Source organism: Microtus pennsylvanicus, chromosome 13 (genome assembly GCF_037038515.1).
Source record: "Microtus pennsylvanicus isolate mMicPen1 chromosome 13, mMicPen1.hap1, whole genome shotgun sequence".
NCBI lineage: Eukaryota > Metazoa > Chordata > Mammalia > Rodentia > Cricetidae > Microtus > Microtus pennsylvanicus.
The window spans coordinates 77,100,640-77,114,678 of NC_134591.1; the positions used below are offsets into that span (position 1 = coordinate 77,100,640).

Consider the following 14,039-nt stretch of genomic DNA (forward strand, 5'->3'; position numbering starts at 1 on the left):
CAGCGGAAGTGCTCCTCCGGCCTGGTCCGCCCGGCCCGGGCCGTCAGGGGCGGGGCGCTTGGATCCAAACCCTAGGATCCGCTGGCCGGAGGCGGGCGGGCAACGCCAGGGCAGAAGGAGGTTGTCCGGTTCCCGATCACACGCCGAGCGTTTCGTAGGCGTCGGACCCCACGCCACAGCAGCTGAGCACCGCGCCCCGGCGGGAACCCGGCCTCCGCGGGACCTGCGGACCGGAGCTGCGAGTTCGTCCTCAGGGAGGAGGTTGGCGGCCGAGGGTGCCGCTTTCCCTGATTCCTGTCCCCAGTGGTCCTGGGTCGAGCGCTGCTCACTTCCGACCCTGAGAAGGTGTGCTTTCTGCCCTTGCCTTTCGTGCTTCTGAGTTGGACAGTTTTCCTCACGGCGTTTCCTGGGCGTTGTGGCCTCATCAGAGGAAACCTCAGAAAAAGCTACAGGAGGCACAGTCCAGGAGTTAAACGCCCTCTGTTGCGTCTTCCTAGGAGTGGAAAGTGTATTTCAGTTACAGGCTACTTATGCTTAAGGGGAAGTTATATGGACTTCTGTAGGCCAAGTTCATACATAGCAAATAAAACTACTTAATAGTTTCCCTTGGTCTAGCCAACTCCACCCTTCGGAGGTTTGACGTTTGAGCCTCCTTGTAAACCCTATGAACAATTACGCTTTTCTCAAACTGACGACACTCAGAGCTTCCAAAGTTGGCGGTTTGTGCAATCCGAGAAGCCCGATCAGCATGAATGAATGTCCCCTTCCTCTCCAGCTGACAGTACTGGAGGGCCATTTCTGCAGATTTGAAGAAAATGCATCTCTTATCTTTATTACTAGGTGGTGCCAGTGAGTTAAATCTTCCTGTCATAAATCTGTAGCGTGTGGTTAAAGCTTTTTAAAAAGCCTCAGTATTCCCTGAAATTTATTCAGAATAACTTTGCTTCTTGAGGCTGAATTGCGGCTTGGGGATGTGGCCTGGCGGTAGGGGGCACACTTAGTATGCTGGTTCTTCCCATTTCCCCCAAAAGGAGAGAGACAGATTTTTCTATTAAACAGTAAAAACTTACTGGGCAGGGGATTTTCTTAATGGTAGAGTGCTTGCTTAGGCACGAATGAGACCCTGAGTTCAATCTCCTGCAAAAAAAGAAAAGAAAAAGGCTGGGCCTGTTGGCGTATACCTGTAATCCTAGACATACTATAGTCTCTTCAGTTTTGTTTTTTGGTTTGGTTTGGGTTTTGGTGTGGCACTGGCTGTCCTGGAAATCACTCAGTAGACCAGGCTGGCCTTGAACTCAGAGTTCCCTCACACCTCTGCCTCCAAAGTGCAAGGATTAAAGGTGTGCGCCACCACTGCCACCGCCCAGCATTTTATATTTTCTTAATTTTGAATTGTACTGGTATGTTCAGTCTTCTTAAGTAACCAAATCCAATGTACTCCATGTGGGTTTATCATTCTTATAGTGATTAAAATGGCTTCCAGAGGAAAGACAGAGACAAGCAAATTAAAGCAGAATTTAGAAGAACAGTTGGATAGACTGATGCAGCAATTACAAGATCTGGAGGAATGCAGGTAATAGTATAATTATGTGTCATTACTCTGTTTCTGGTGGAGAGAGTTCAAGCTCCATGGATGTGACTTTGGTCTCCTCTGTAGTGTTCTACAGCACTCTGCCTGTGGGAAAAGTAAACTTCTCATAAAGCCTGGGATGTGGAAGACTTAAAATATTCCTGGAAATAGCTAAGCTTACGTTGTCTTTAGTATTTAAAACAGCTCTGTCTAGAATGAACTCCTAGCTAATTGCTCAAAATGCTGTGATTGGGCTGTGGGCGTTCTTCTGCAGATGAGTGGGTGCCTAATACACTTGGACTCAATTCCCAGCATCAAAGAAGGGAGGGAAGAGAGGGAGGTTGTACACTCCTATATCCCAGCACATGTGAGGTGGATGCAGGAGAATCAGAAGCTCAAGGTCCTTCTTGCCTACATTGTGAGTTTCAGGCCAACCTGACTGTATGAGACCCCATTTCAATAAAGTAGAAGAAAACAAGCTATTAATTGTAGTTTTTTATAGCCTCCCAAGGATGCTGTAAATATGGAAATGAAAGAGACAATATAGTGCTTGGCCTACAGTAAGTGCCCTGTAAATGGTAGCTGAGCGTGTAGAGCTCTTGTTACTTGTAGTAAATATTTAATAAGCAGCTTGTTTGGTAAATAAAAATAGCCTTTTACTCAGCAGACAGGTGTGCCGCTCTGCTCGCCAGTGGGCACACAAGGTGCTTCCCGCCATTGATGAGACTGAAGCTAACAGCAACCGTTTACCATTACTATAGACGCCAGGCGTTTCCTTCTTAATGAACACTTAGGAAAAGGCACTATAGTGATCTGAAGTTGTGTAGACAACTGAGGTTTGTCCCTGTTCATGCCTTGCCCGAGGTTATACAACTGGTCTCTTTAGGAGAAGGTACTGTGTGCCTAAGCGTGCCTCCTGGGGCAAGGGGAGATAACACACACTCAGCCCCAGGTTCAGCCGCAGTGAAAGACAGTGGAGATGCCAGTAGCTCAACTCTGTGGACATGTGCCACTCCAGCTGGTCCTCCCCTTCAGCCTTGCTCTAGATCAAGTACCGAGGTTTTCAGGCTTAGACGTGTTTTCTGCACTCTGATGTAAACTGTGCTTCAGAGAGGAGCTTGACGCCGACGAATATGAAGAAACTAAAAGGGAAACTCTGGAGCAGCTGCGTGAATTCAGCGACTCCCTAAAGAAGATTATGTCGGGAAATATGACCTTGGTCGATGAGCTCAGCGGCATGCAGCTGGTAAGAGGAACTGACCAGTCGAGTCTTCTGTGCATGGCTTGTTGTTTGCTTCTTTGTGAGTGTATTTCAGATAGAAAATGTGCACTTCGAAAGCCAAGGACTGAGCTCTGTGGTACTGTACGTGCCTAGCAAGTACAAGACCCTAGATTATTTCCCAGCATCTCAAAATAAAACATTAAATAAGTGAAGGAAAAGAAGAAAGAAAAAGTGCTGTGTTTCCGAGATTGCTTCTAGATTTTGTGTCTGCTTGGCTCCACTAATGTGCTCAGAAATTGTAAATTGAAACTGATCTCAAGCTGGGCGGTGGTGGCGCACGCCTTTAATCCCAGCACTCGGGAGGCAGAGGCAGGTAGATCTCTGTGAGTTGGAGGCCAGCCTGGGCTACAAGAGCTAGTTCCAGGACGGGAACCAAAAAAGCTACAGAGAAACCCTGTCTCGAAAGAAAAAAAAAAAAGAAACTGATCTCAAGCACTAAAACCTATTAACTAAGACTCATTAGTCCAGTATTGCAGATGTAATTGTGTAGAATGTTTTGGTTAGTTTTTGTGTTCCTGTGTTTCCAGGCTATTCAGGCGGCTATCAGCCAGGCCTTTAAAACACCGGAAGTCATCAGATTGTTTGCAAAGAAACAACCAGGTCAACTTCGGACAAGGTTAGCAGAGGTAAAGTTTCTTCACGTTGATCCAGTTGCTGTTTGTGTTTGTCTTCCAAGCCCGTGACTGTATTGATTGTAGTAGCCTACTGTTTACCATTTGCTCAGTTGGTGTTAGAGCCACAGCCCTCAAGTTTTTGACAGTTTGTACCTTGGACAGTTATAAAACATAATAAATGAATGTTTTAACAGCATGTGGCTATTTAAATCTCCCCCAGCCACTTCCCTTGGCCTCCACCTTTAGTATTTTGTCCTTTATATCTGGGGCCCTAACTCGAGATCCTCTTTGGAATTCAGCATCAGCATTGTTCCTGGGTATGCACTGTTAATCTTTTTTTTTTTTCCTTCAGATTTCTTTCTAATTTGTTTTTGGTTTTTCGAAACAGGGTTTCTCTGTAGCTTTGGAGCCTGTCCTGGAACTAGCTCCTGTAGACCAGGCTGGCCTGTGCCTCCCGAGTGCTGGGATTAAAGGCGTGCACCACCACCACCCAGCTTATTTCTATTGTTTTGAGTGATGTTTGCGGATGTATGTAAGTGCACATCTGCACATTTGTGCAGATGTCCTCAGAGGCCAGAAGCATCAAATATCCTGGAGCTACAGGAGGTTGTGAACAGCCTGAAGTGGATGCTGGGAATTGAACTCGAGTCCTCTCAGAGCAGCACACAGTTCCTAATCACTGAGCCATTTCTTCTGCTTGTCCAGTATCTTTTTGTTTCTTTCTTTTTCTTTGAGACAGGGTTTCTTTATCTCTGTGCTGCATAGAGGAGCTCTGTAGCCCTGACTGTCCTGTAGGCCATATTGGCCTAGAACTCAGAAATCTGCCTGCCTCTGCCTCACGAGTGTTGATATTAAAGGTGTGTGCCTCCACTGCCTCTTTCTTTTATTTTTTTAATTTTTTTATTTTATTTTTATTTATAAATTCTTACTTCCAGAAATCTTTCCGTGGACTTGAATATAATTACAGACTAATAGGTAATTTTCATCTACAAGTAATTCAGTAGAATAGTAAGAGCATAACTTTAGGGAGTGGAGAGATGACCCACTTGGTAAAGTATGCCAGGTGAGCAGCACACACAGTGGTCCTGGCACTGGGGAGACAGAGACCAGAGGCTCCCTGGGGCTCTTGCCAGTGAGAGACCCTAAAATTGACCTCTAGCATGACTCAGACTCGCATGTATACACATAGGAGCACATACACACACGGGGGAACATCATAGATTAAGATGAGATTATTGGGGGCTGGAGCAATGGCTCGGTAGTTAAGAGCACTGACTGCTCTTCCAGAAGACAAGTGTTCAATTCCCAGCACTCACATGGCCGCTCACAACCCTCACTAACTCTATACCAAGGTACCCAACACCCTCTTGTAGACTTATACAGACAAAACACCAATGCACATGAAATAAGAACGAGGGAAAAAATATAAATTTATATATATATAATTTATATAATATATTAATATATATATATAAAAGATGAGGTGAGTTGGGTCTGAGTTCCTGCTGTGCATCCTGGGTAGGGCAGGCGGCCTTTGGCGAGTTGTTGCAGTCACCCTTGTATCTTGTACCTTCGTTTTCTTCTTCTTTTTTTTTTAAAGGTTTTTTTTATTATTTATTTATTATGTATACAGTATTCTGTGTGTATGCCTGAAGGCCAGAAGAGGGCACCAGACCTTATTACAGATGGTTGTGAGCCACCATGTGGTTGCTGGGAATTGAACTCAGGACCTTTGGAAGAGCAGGCAATGCTCTTAACCTCTGAGCCATCTCTCCAGCCCCCTTGTTTTCTTATCTGTAAGGTGACTGTCAGTTTCTACTTGTGGTTGTCATGTGGGTTTGATGACACTTAGAAGCTGGCTGCAGTCCCAGCTCCTTAGGAGCCAAAGGGAAGATCATTTGAGGTAGGGCAGGCCTGGATAACACAAGAGACCCTGTCTCAAGAGTAAGAAGGGCCAACAAGGTGGTGCTTCCGGTAAAGGTACTTGCCACCGAGCCTGATGACCTGAGTTTGCTTGGGCCCATGTGGTGGAGGGGAACTGACTCCTGAAAATTGTCCTCTGAGCTGTGTTCATGCACTGTGAACACAAAGTAAATAAGTAAATGTAATTTAAATAATAAGAATGGGGGAATGTAAAGTGAGAGAATCACTTCCATGTCCTCTGACCTCTACATGCATGCTGTGGTATGCCTGCTCACATGCATACAACACACACAATAACAAAATTTATAAAAAAGGTAAAGGGGGCTGGAGAGATGGCTCAGTGGTTAAGAGCATTGCCTTCTCTTCCAAAGGTTCTGAGTTCAATTCCCAGCAACCACATGGTGGCTCAAACCATCTGTAATGAGGTCTGGTGCCCTCTTCTGGCCTGCAGACACACACACAAACAGAATATTGTATACATAATAAATAAATAAATATTAAAAAAAAGAAAAGGTAAAGAAAAAATTTCTGTCCCATAAAAATGAAAGTGTTTAGGAAACAGTGGAGGCTGTGAGTCTCAGTAGCGGTCACAGCTAAGCAGTGCTTGTGCTGTGGGTTCCAATTCAGAGCCAGCAAGATGGCTTAGTGTGTGGTGGATCCTTGGAGCCCATACCAAGGTAGAAGGAGGAGACAGACCTACAGCTGTCCTCTGAGCTCCACATGTGCACATGGGAAGCACACACCCTACATACATGCACTCACACTCAGTAATAATAATCTTTTTTTTAAAATATTTATTTATTATGTATACAATATTCTGTCTGTGTGTATGCCTGCAGGCCAGAAAAGGGCACCAGACTCCATTACAGATGGTTGTGAGCCACCATGTGGTTGCTGGGAATTGAACTCAGGACCTTTGGAAGAGCAGACAATGCTCTTAACCACTGAGCCATCTCTCCAGCCCCCAGTAATAATAATCTTAAAATGTATTAAAACTGGGCTGATGTAGTAGCTTATGTCGGTGGCCTTAACATTTAGGAGTCTGAGGCAGGAGAGTTACCCACATGTTTTGAAGTCAGCCTGAACTACAGAGTGAGTCAAAAAGGAAAAATGGAAAGTAAAAACTGTTCTAGGCCAGCAAGATGGCTCAGTGGGTAAGGCCACTAGGCCTGACAGCCTGACCTGATTTGATTTCCATCTCCAGACCCACATGGTAGGAGAGAACCACCTGCCACAGCTTGCCCTCTGACTTCACACAAAAGCCCAGGCATGCACACTCACACACAAGAACATACATGTACGCACATGCACACACGCACACATACATACACATGCATATACACACATGTATGCACACACAGATAAACAATGAAGGTAATTTTTTTTTAATTTCAAAAACTTACCTGATGGCACTTCTGTCGTGACGTTTCAGATTATTTCTATAGTTTTTTATATTAACCAAGTACTTTTGTTTTTGTTTTAAGAAGTAGGACTGGCTGGGTGGTGGTGGTGCACACCTTTAATCCCAGCACTCGGGAGGCAGAGGCTCTGTGAGTTCGAGGCCAGCCTTGTCTACAGAGTGAGTTCAGGACAGCCAGGGCTGTTAGAGAAACCCTATCTCGACAAACCACAAGCAGAACAAAAAAAGTAAGAAGCAGCACTGAAAAGCTGGGTTTTCTACACAGACTGCCTTTTGCTCATGTGCACACGCCTTGCCTTTGCTCTTTAGATGGACAGAGATCTGATGGTGGGGAAGCTGGAAAGAGACCTGTACACGCAGCAGAAGGTGGAGATTCTCACCGCTCTCAGGAAGCTCGGCGAAAAGGTCCTGGCACGCAGTGTGATTGGCTGACAGAACATTTGTGTTGTGCTTGTTACAGAACGTGCTGCCATGTGGTCTAGAGATCTAAGAAATTAAGAGAAATGATTTTAGGTTTATTTTAAGTGTGTAAATGTTTTGTCTGCTTGTATGTGTGTACGCTATGTGCATGTGTGCCTGGTGTCCAAGGACTTCAGCAGACAGTAGTAGATCCCCTGGAACTGGAGTTTGGGTTGGTTGTGAGCTGCATGTGGGTACTGGGAATGCACCAGGCTCCACTGCAGGAGCAGTGAGTGCTTTTAACTGCTGGGCCTGCCCCAGCCCCTAAGCCTTCCTTACTGCGGGCCCAGGACTTGCTCTGACCCTTGCTCTCACCCACTGCACTATGTCTCACCTGTGCAGCTGACCGACGATGACGAGGCCTTCCTGACAGCCAATGCAGGTGCTGCGCTCAGCCAGTTTGAGAAAGTCTCCACAGACCTAGGTGAGTGAGTTTCCTCTTCGTTCCCTCTCCCTTCCCATTTCTTTCCCTCCCCTCCCCTCCCCTCTGCTCCTCTTGCTTGATTTTACTCCTTTTCTTCTGTCTTTTAGAGTAAACATAGATTTAGTAAGGAAAGTAAAAGAACTCCCAGGAGTAGAAGGGTCTTAAGGGAGAGATACTGTGTGTTGTGTGTGTGTGTGTGTGTGTGTGTGTGTGTGTGTGTGTGTGTGTGAGAGAGAGAGAGAGAGAGAGAGAGAGAGAAGGGGGGAGGGATGGAGGGAAGGGTGATCAAACCCATCACCTTGTGCTTGAGACAACATAATGACCTTTCTTCGAGTTTAAAGTGACAGAATTATTCATATTTGATTTTCTTTCTGTATGTCTGTATGTGCATGTGTTTGTTCATATGAGTGCTGGTGTCTGAAGAGGCCATTTGAAAGCCCTGGGTCCCGGACCTTGAGTGAGCAGGTGGTTGTGAACTACCCATGTGGGTACTGGGAGCTGAACCGGGATCCTCTGGAAGAGCAGCCAGTACTCTTAACCATTGAGCTATCTTTCTAGCCCAGAACTATTTTCTTCAAAAATCCTTTAAATTAGTTATATTTTACAGTTCTAAAAAGAGATTTCTTTTTTATGTATGCGTGTGTGGTGTGTATGCACACGGTCATGCAGATACCCACAGAATGGAGCCTTAGATCCTGGAACCTAGAGTTAAAGATGTCTGTGAGCTTTCTGATGTGGGTGCTAGGATCCAGTTCAGCTCCTCAGATAGCACACTAGCCATTCTTTACCACAGATCTGACTTTCTAGCCTTTCCTTTCGTTCCTTTTCTATGCAGGCTCTTACCAGGGACCCTCATCTGGCCTTGAACTCAGAATCTCTCTGCCTTTACCTCCCAAGTGCCAGAACCATGAGCATGTACCACACACTTAGCCCCAGTACTCTAAAAAAATAAAATAAAGCAGATGAGTTTTCAGAAAATTACATGCCATGTTGCTGGAAAGATGGTTCAGAGTACTGGCTGCTCTTCCAGGGGGCCTGGTTGAATGCCCAGCACCCACATGATAACTCATAACCGTCTGTAGCTCTGGTTCCAGGGGCTCTGGTGGCCTCTTCTGGCTATAGGCACCAGGCATGTACAGGTGCACATCCACATGAAATAAATTGTTTGTTTTTGTTTTTTGAGACAGGGTTTCTCTGTAGTTATACTGTAAAGTCCTGGCTGTACTGGGACTCACTCTATAGATCATGCTGCCCTCAAACTCACAGAGATCCTCCTGCCTTTGCCTCCCAAGTGCTTGGGTTGAAGGTGTGCTCCACCACCGCCTGGCTTCCCCTTCCCTTTTCTTGAGATGCTCCTTTACTGTGTTGTCTAGCCTTGCCTTCACCTCTCAGCTGAAGTCATCCTCCTGCCTCAGCTGTCATGTAGCTAGGACTGTAGGCACACACCAACATTCTTAGCTGTTTTTCCTTTTTTAAAGAATTATGTATTTTAAAAATTTACATGTATGAGTGTTTTGGTTCCATGCATATGATGTCTTGGCGGTCCATTAGAGTGTGTTGGGTCCCCTGCAACTGGAGTTACGGTTGTGAACTAATGTGTACACTGGGAACCAGACCGGGGCCCTCTAGCAAGTGCCCTTAATCCCCAAGCACTGGCTTCTTAGCCCCAGTATCCCCAGCTTTGCAGCTGACTGTGTTCAAATACCTTTCAGCAACATGTAATTATAACAGTAAATGAGGATTTTACATATTTGCCTTCAAACCTAGAACTGAGTTAGGATTCGTCACCAGGAAGCCACTCCTGTGGCCGGAGTGTTTATGGAGGGGTAGGAGATCAAGATGGCAGCCGGCTTTGTTGAGGTTAATGCATCTGATTTCTGTTCTGTGTCTATGTGGTTCTTACCTGGGACTGTAAATGCCTTGAAATAACCTTTTTATTTTTTGTCTTTTCCTTAGGCTCTGGAGATAAAGTCCTTGCTCTGGCAGGTTTTGAGGTTGAAAAAGCCAAGAAATGACATTGCGGCGGTTTGGCGCCACCAGCCCCATCGTAGCTGCACATGGTGCTTTCATCCTGAGGACTTGGAGATTCTCACAATGCCCAAGAGCAGGTGACGCGGAAACAGTGTGGCTTCTGTTAGGTCCTTCATCCTAGAAGGTCCTTGTCCTTCTCTGTATGGGGCTCCCTTCAATGACCCTGGGCTTGTTGACACACAGGACCTGCTGGACTTTCTGATGGTTCCATCCATTACGACGCCTTGTGTTTAGTGCTGATAGTGAAAGCTGTGAGCTAGTGATTGTCTTGATTCTCGTCTGCACGCCTTGAGGAGACTGGTACGGTGATGTCACTAGCCCTCCTGTGTCTGTAGACTTTTAGAAACCTTTTCATTTTCCCACAAGGAAACCAAGACGCAGAAGGAGCATGTGATCTGTCTAAAGTCACATTAGGGACAGAGCTATGGCTCTGACTCAGGTGTCTTGACCCCTGGTTTTATTTTTTTATTCTATACTGTTTCAGTTTTTTTGTTTTTGTTTTTTTGTTTTAATAATTAACTTGTATTTGTGCAAGTTGGCGTCTATGAAAATTCCGTGTCCTAACCCAGAATTGAGTGGACACTGAGGTGCTGTTCCCAGCCTGTGCTGGGCAGCATGAATGGGGCCCATTGTATCTCTTAATTTCTAACAAGCAACAATGGGAGGCCCTGTTGAGAGCCTCCTGAAGTAACTTAACCTCCTGCCTTGTCTCGGTGGGGAAGCAATAGGAAACGGCAGCCCCAGGCTCTCTGAGTGTGACCTCTTGCCAACTCTGAGGGTGGTAACAGTAAGTTACTGTAAACTGTGCAGTTTGGGAGAAACACAAACCTAGTTTCTCCCTGAGAGCGGTGACTCTGCACGGGCAGCCACACAGCCATGTCCTTACATGTACCTTCCCAGGAGTCCTTTCTGTGTTTCTCATTGGTTTTTTGTTTTGGTTTTGGTTTGTTTTTTTGCACTTTCTACAAATTAAAAACATTTTTACTGCTTCTTATAAGCTTAACTCCACTAGGTGCTGTGCTACCTGGACAAACTAGGGAACCTCAGCTATGTAGATGCCTTATTTGGAACTTGTAATGTCTTTGGGATTTTTTTGAAAGGGGTGGGTCTCTGGGCCAACCAAATGGCCCAGTAGGTACAGGTGCCTCCTGCCAAGCCTGGTAGCCCAAGTTTAATCTCCAGATCCACCTGGTAAAGGAAGAGAGCTGACTTTTACAAGTTCTTCTGACCTCCACATGTGTGCCATGGCCCAAATGTGTGCACGCATACACACATATACCCACATACACACTCAATAAGTAAAAGAAAAATTGTAAAGGGTTCTCTCTGGGTTGGAGTCCTAGGCTCAGACTCTTCTCTGGCCTCAGCCTCCCAAGAAGCCGTTTCTGTGGATGAGTGCCACTGTGCCTCACCAACAGGCTGTCTCCGTTTGCTGTCTCCTGACGTCAGTCACTGAAGGGCAGCATACCCAGAAAGGCTGAGCACCTGCTGTGACCTACGGCTTGTGTGTAGGGCACCACCGTTTTGTAGCAATGAAGCTCATGTTAACACGGAGGTCACTGTGTCACGACGTAGACTCAGTAGCAGTATGTCCACAGTGCTGTGCAGTTCCCAGCCTAGTGCCAAGTCATCCTTTTATTCCATCACCCCCCGCAGGAGAACCTTGTAAGCAATCACTCCAAAATGCCTTCCTCCCAGCCTTCCAGCATCCGCTGGTCTGCTCTCCTGTCCCCTGGCCTTATCTCTCTGGATAGTTCACATGAATGGATGTGTGATTATGCACTTTGTGGCTTTGGTATGTATCTGGTTTCTTCACTTCATACAATATTTTAGGGCTAACCCACAGTGTAACACACTTCAATACTTCATTTCTTTTTAATGGCAGAATAACACTTCTCTGTATAAATACTGCATTTTGTTTAGCGTGTGTCTGATGAGCATCTGTGTTCTCGTCACACCCTCAGCTCCTGTGAATGGTGCCACTATGAAATGTCTACACAGGCACTTGTTGAATGCCTGGGTTTTTCAGTTCCCTTTGGGCAGTACCTAGTCACAGAATTGTGATGTTATTTTTAAGCCCTAACCTTATGCCTCATGATCCCCCAGTAAACCCAGGAATCTAAGAGTACTTTTCATCTGAAAGAGGCTCGTGTCAGTCTGGAACCCTTAATCTTGGTGACCTTTAAACATTGTTAAAGAACAGCACCAGGCCACACCTGTAACCCCAGTACTGGGAGGCAGAGACTGGGGGATGAAGAAGTTGAGACCAACCAGGGCTTCCTGGTGAAACCTATCTCAAGTCAAAAAGCAAATCAGACGACCAGATCAGCGAAGTGAGGCCCTTACTGCTCATCAGATCCACCTCCTGTACTTACAGCTATCCTCTATTAAAGGACGCTGGCGTCTGTGCTCACCTCAGTTACTTCATCCTTTTCTCTTTCGGTTTTTGAAACAGGGTTTCTCTGTGTCACAGTCCCGACTGTCACGGAACTATCTTACTTTGTAAACCAGGCTGGCCTCGACCTCACAGTGCGCCACCACACCCGGCTCAGTTACTTCATCCTATGGAGCCTCCCTTTCTGCAGGCCTACCTTGTACCTTACTTCGCATCTCCCTTCCTTAGTACAGACTAGCATTGGTGCTAACCCACCGGTCAGCTGCTGAGTTTAGCACTGTTTGACATGTGCTTTCCCAATGTCACGTTGACCAGGAAGTTCTGTGCAGTGCAGTTATTAAATGCTCGTAAGCCATGTCTCCTCTTCTCATTTGCATACTTTTCCAATCTCTGTAACTTGGATGGTCCTGTCACACAGCACGTAGCCTCTTAACATTCTTATGTCAAGATGTTTTGGGGAAAGTCCTGCATTCAAGCCAGGTGTGGTAACACACACCTTGATCCTAGCAGTGAGGAAGCAGAGGTTGGCAGGTCTCTGAGCTCCAGGCCAGCCAGGGCTACAATCCAAGACCGTGTCTCAAAATAGATAAATAAATGTCCTCATTTCTCAATGAATTAAGGCTGAAGCAAAAAAATCAGTTCCAATGAGTGAGTGTCTACATGAGCTGTTGGTGAGATCAATAAAACAGATTTTTTTTGTTTGATCTTGTGAACTACAAAACAGGTAGGTGGGTTTCAAGGAGAAAACCAAGGCTTCGTGGGGGGGAAACACCTTGTTAGCTTTGACGGTTAGAGTTCACTGAAGGCAGCATCCAAGGAAAGGCTGTCTTCCTGCAGACATGACGGGCAGGTTGGAATCACCGTGGAGTAAGTGATCCCGGCCATCACCACAGCAGTCACTCACCTTGCTGGCTGCTGTTTGTTCTGTTTGGTTTTTTTCTCTGTATTTTTTCTATTACAGAGACCTTTCTATTACTTTGCCTCTCGAAATGTTTTTCCAGCATTAGTATGGAAATTAAAACTGCCAGCATTTCACACACAGACTCCCAGGAACAAATTGGGCCATATAATTACTTCCATTCTGTCTGGCTCTAGGAGTCAAAAAAGATATTAGAAACTGGAGAAAAGTGTTCAATATTTCAGGCTTCTATAAACCAGCTGAAAGTATGGCTTTTAGTAGATAATCCCCAAATGTATGTCACTTATGGCATCTAACTCACCTCCATTTTGATGTTTTTCTCACTATTTCCATTGACCTCACAGTATAGAGACCATGTTGCTGGCAGCGCCTTGAACACGAGGGGTCACACTCTTCCCCGCAGATCTAGCACTTAACGAGGTTTGAGTTGGAAGCACCCTAATGTTTGTCATTTGTATATAGGGGTTTCATTGCTCACAGCCTCTGTCAGCTGGCTCAGATACCTGGAACTGGGGGTGGATCTCAGTGGAAGAGCACTCACCATACATGCTCCAGACCCCTTTATTGGAGAGGGAGGAAGGGAGAGAGAGAGAGAGAGAGAGACCGCCAGTCAGGTTTTGTTGTGTTGTTGTTTGGTTTTGTTTTTTAATGAATGTAAAATTTCATATCAAGCTGGTTGGTGGTAGTGCACACCTTTAATACTAACACTTAGGAGGCAGAAGCAGGCGGATCTCTGAGTTCTAGGACAGCCAGGACTACACAGAGAAACCCTGTCTTGAAAAGAAAATTACTGTATCAAAAGAGCACATCCAACATCGGTGCCATCCTCAGGAAAGACTTCGTCTCTTTTGAGTCATGGTCTCTCATTGACCTCAAGGTCAGTGTTTAGGCTAGACCAGCTAGGGACCCCAGGCACCCACCATAGTGCTGGGATTAACCAACATGTGCCACCACATTGGGTTCTATGTTCTAAGACTGGAATTTAGGTCCCTGTGTTCAAGA

At 45.8% G+C, this 14,039-nt stretch overlaps 1 protein-coding gene across 2 annotated transcripts; it reads left to right on the forward strand.

The window, feature by feature from the left end:
- Positions 1-10: 10 nt before the first annotated feature.
- Lzic (leucine zipper and CTNNBIP1 domain containing) lies at positions 11-11,634 on the forward strand. Of its 2 annotated transcripts, none has more exons than XM_075946940.1 (7): positions 11-345; positions 1,465-1,573; positions 2,681-2,816; positions 3,380-3,478; positions 7,119-7,214; positions 7,611-7,692; positions 9,649-11,634. In XM_075946940.1, exons 2-7 carry the CDS (start codon positions 1,473-1,475, stop codon positions 9,705-9,707), a joined length of 573 nt encoding a protein of 190 aa, XP_075803055.1. In that variant the 5' UTR covers positions 11-345; positions 1,465-1,472; the 3' UTR covers positions 9,708-11,634. The 2 variants fall into 2 exon arrangements, with proteins under 2 accessions (XP_075803055.1, XP_075803056.1); XM_075946941.1 differs by lacking the exon at positions 11-345 and adding an exon at positions 623-719.
- Positions 11,635-14,039: the final 2,405 nt, after the last annotated feature.

What these genes read in the sequence shown, in the direction of transcription:
- Lzic (XM_075946941.1), top strand. Translation starts at nt 665, where the DNA reads ATGAACAATTACGCTTTTCTCAAACTGACGACACTCAGAGCTTCCAAA. An exon ending in CAAGATCTGGAGGAATGCAG is followed by an intron (nt 1,574 to 2,680) that starts GTAATAGTATAA and finishes ACTGTGCTTCAG; the next exon opens with AGAGGAGCTTGACGCCGACG. An exon ending in AGCTCAGCGGCATGCAGCTG is followed by an intron (nt 2,817 to 3,379) that starts GTAAGAGGAACT and finishes CTGTGTTTCCAG; the next exon opens with GCTATTCAGGCGGCTATCAG.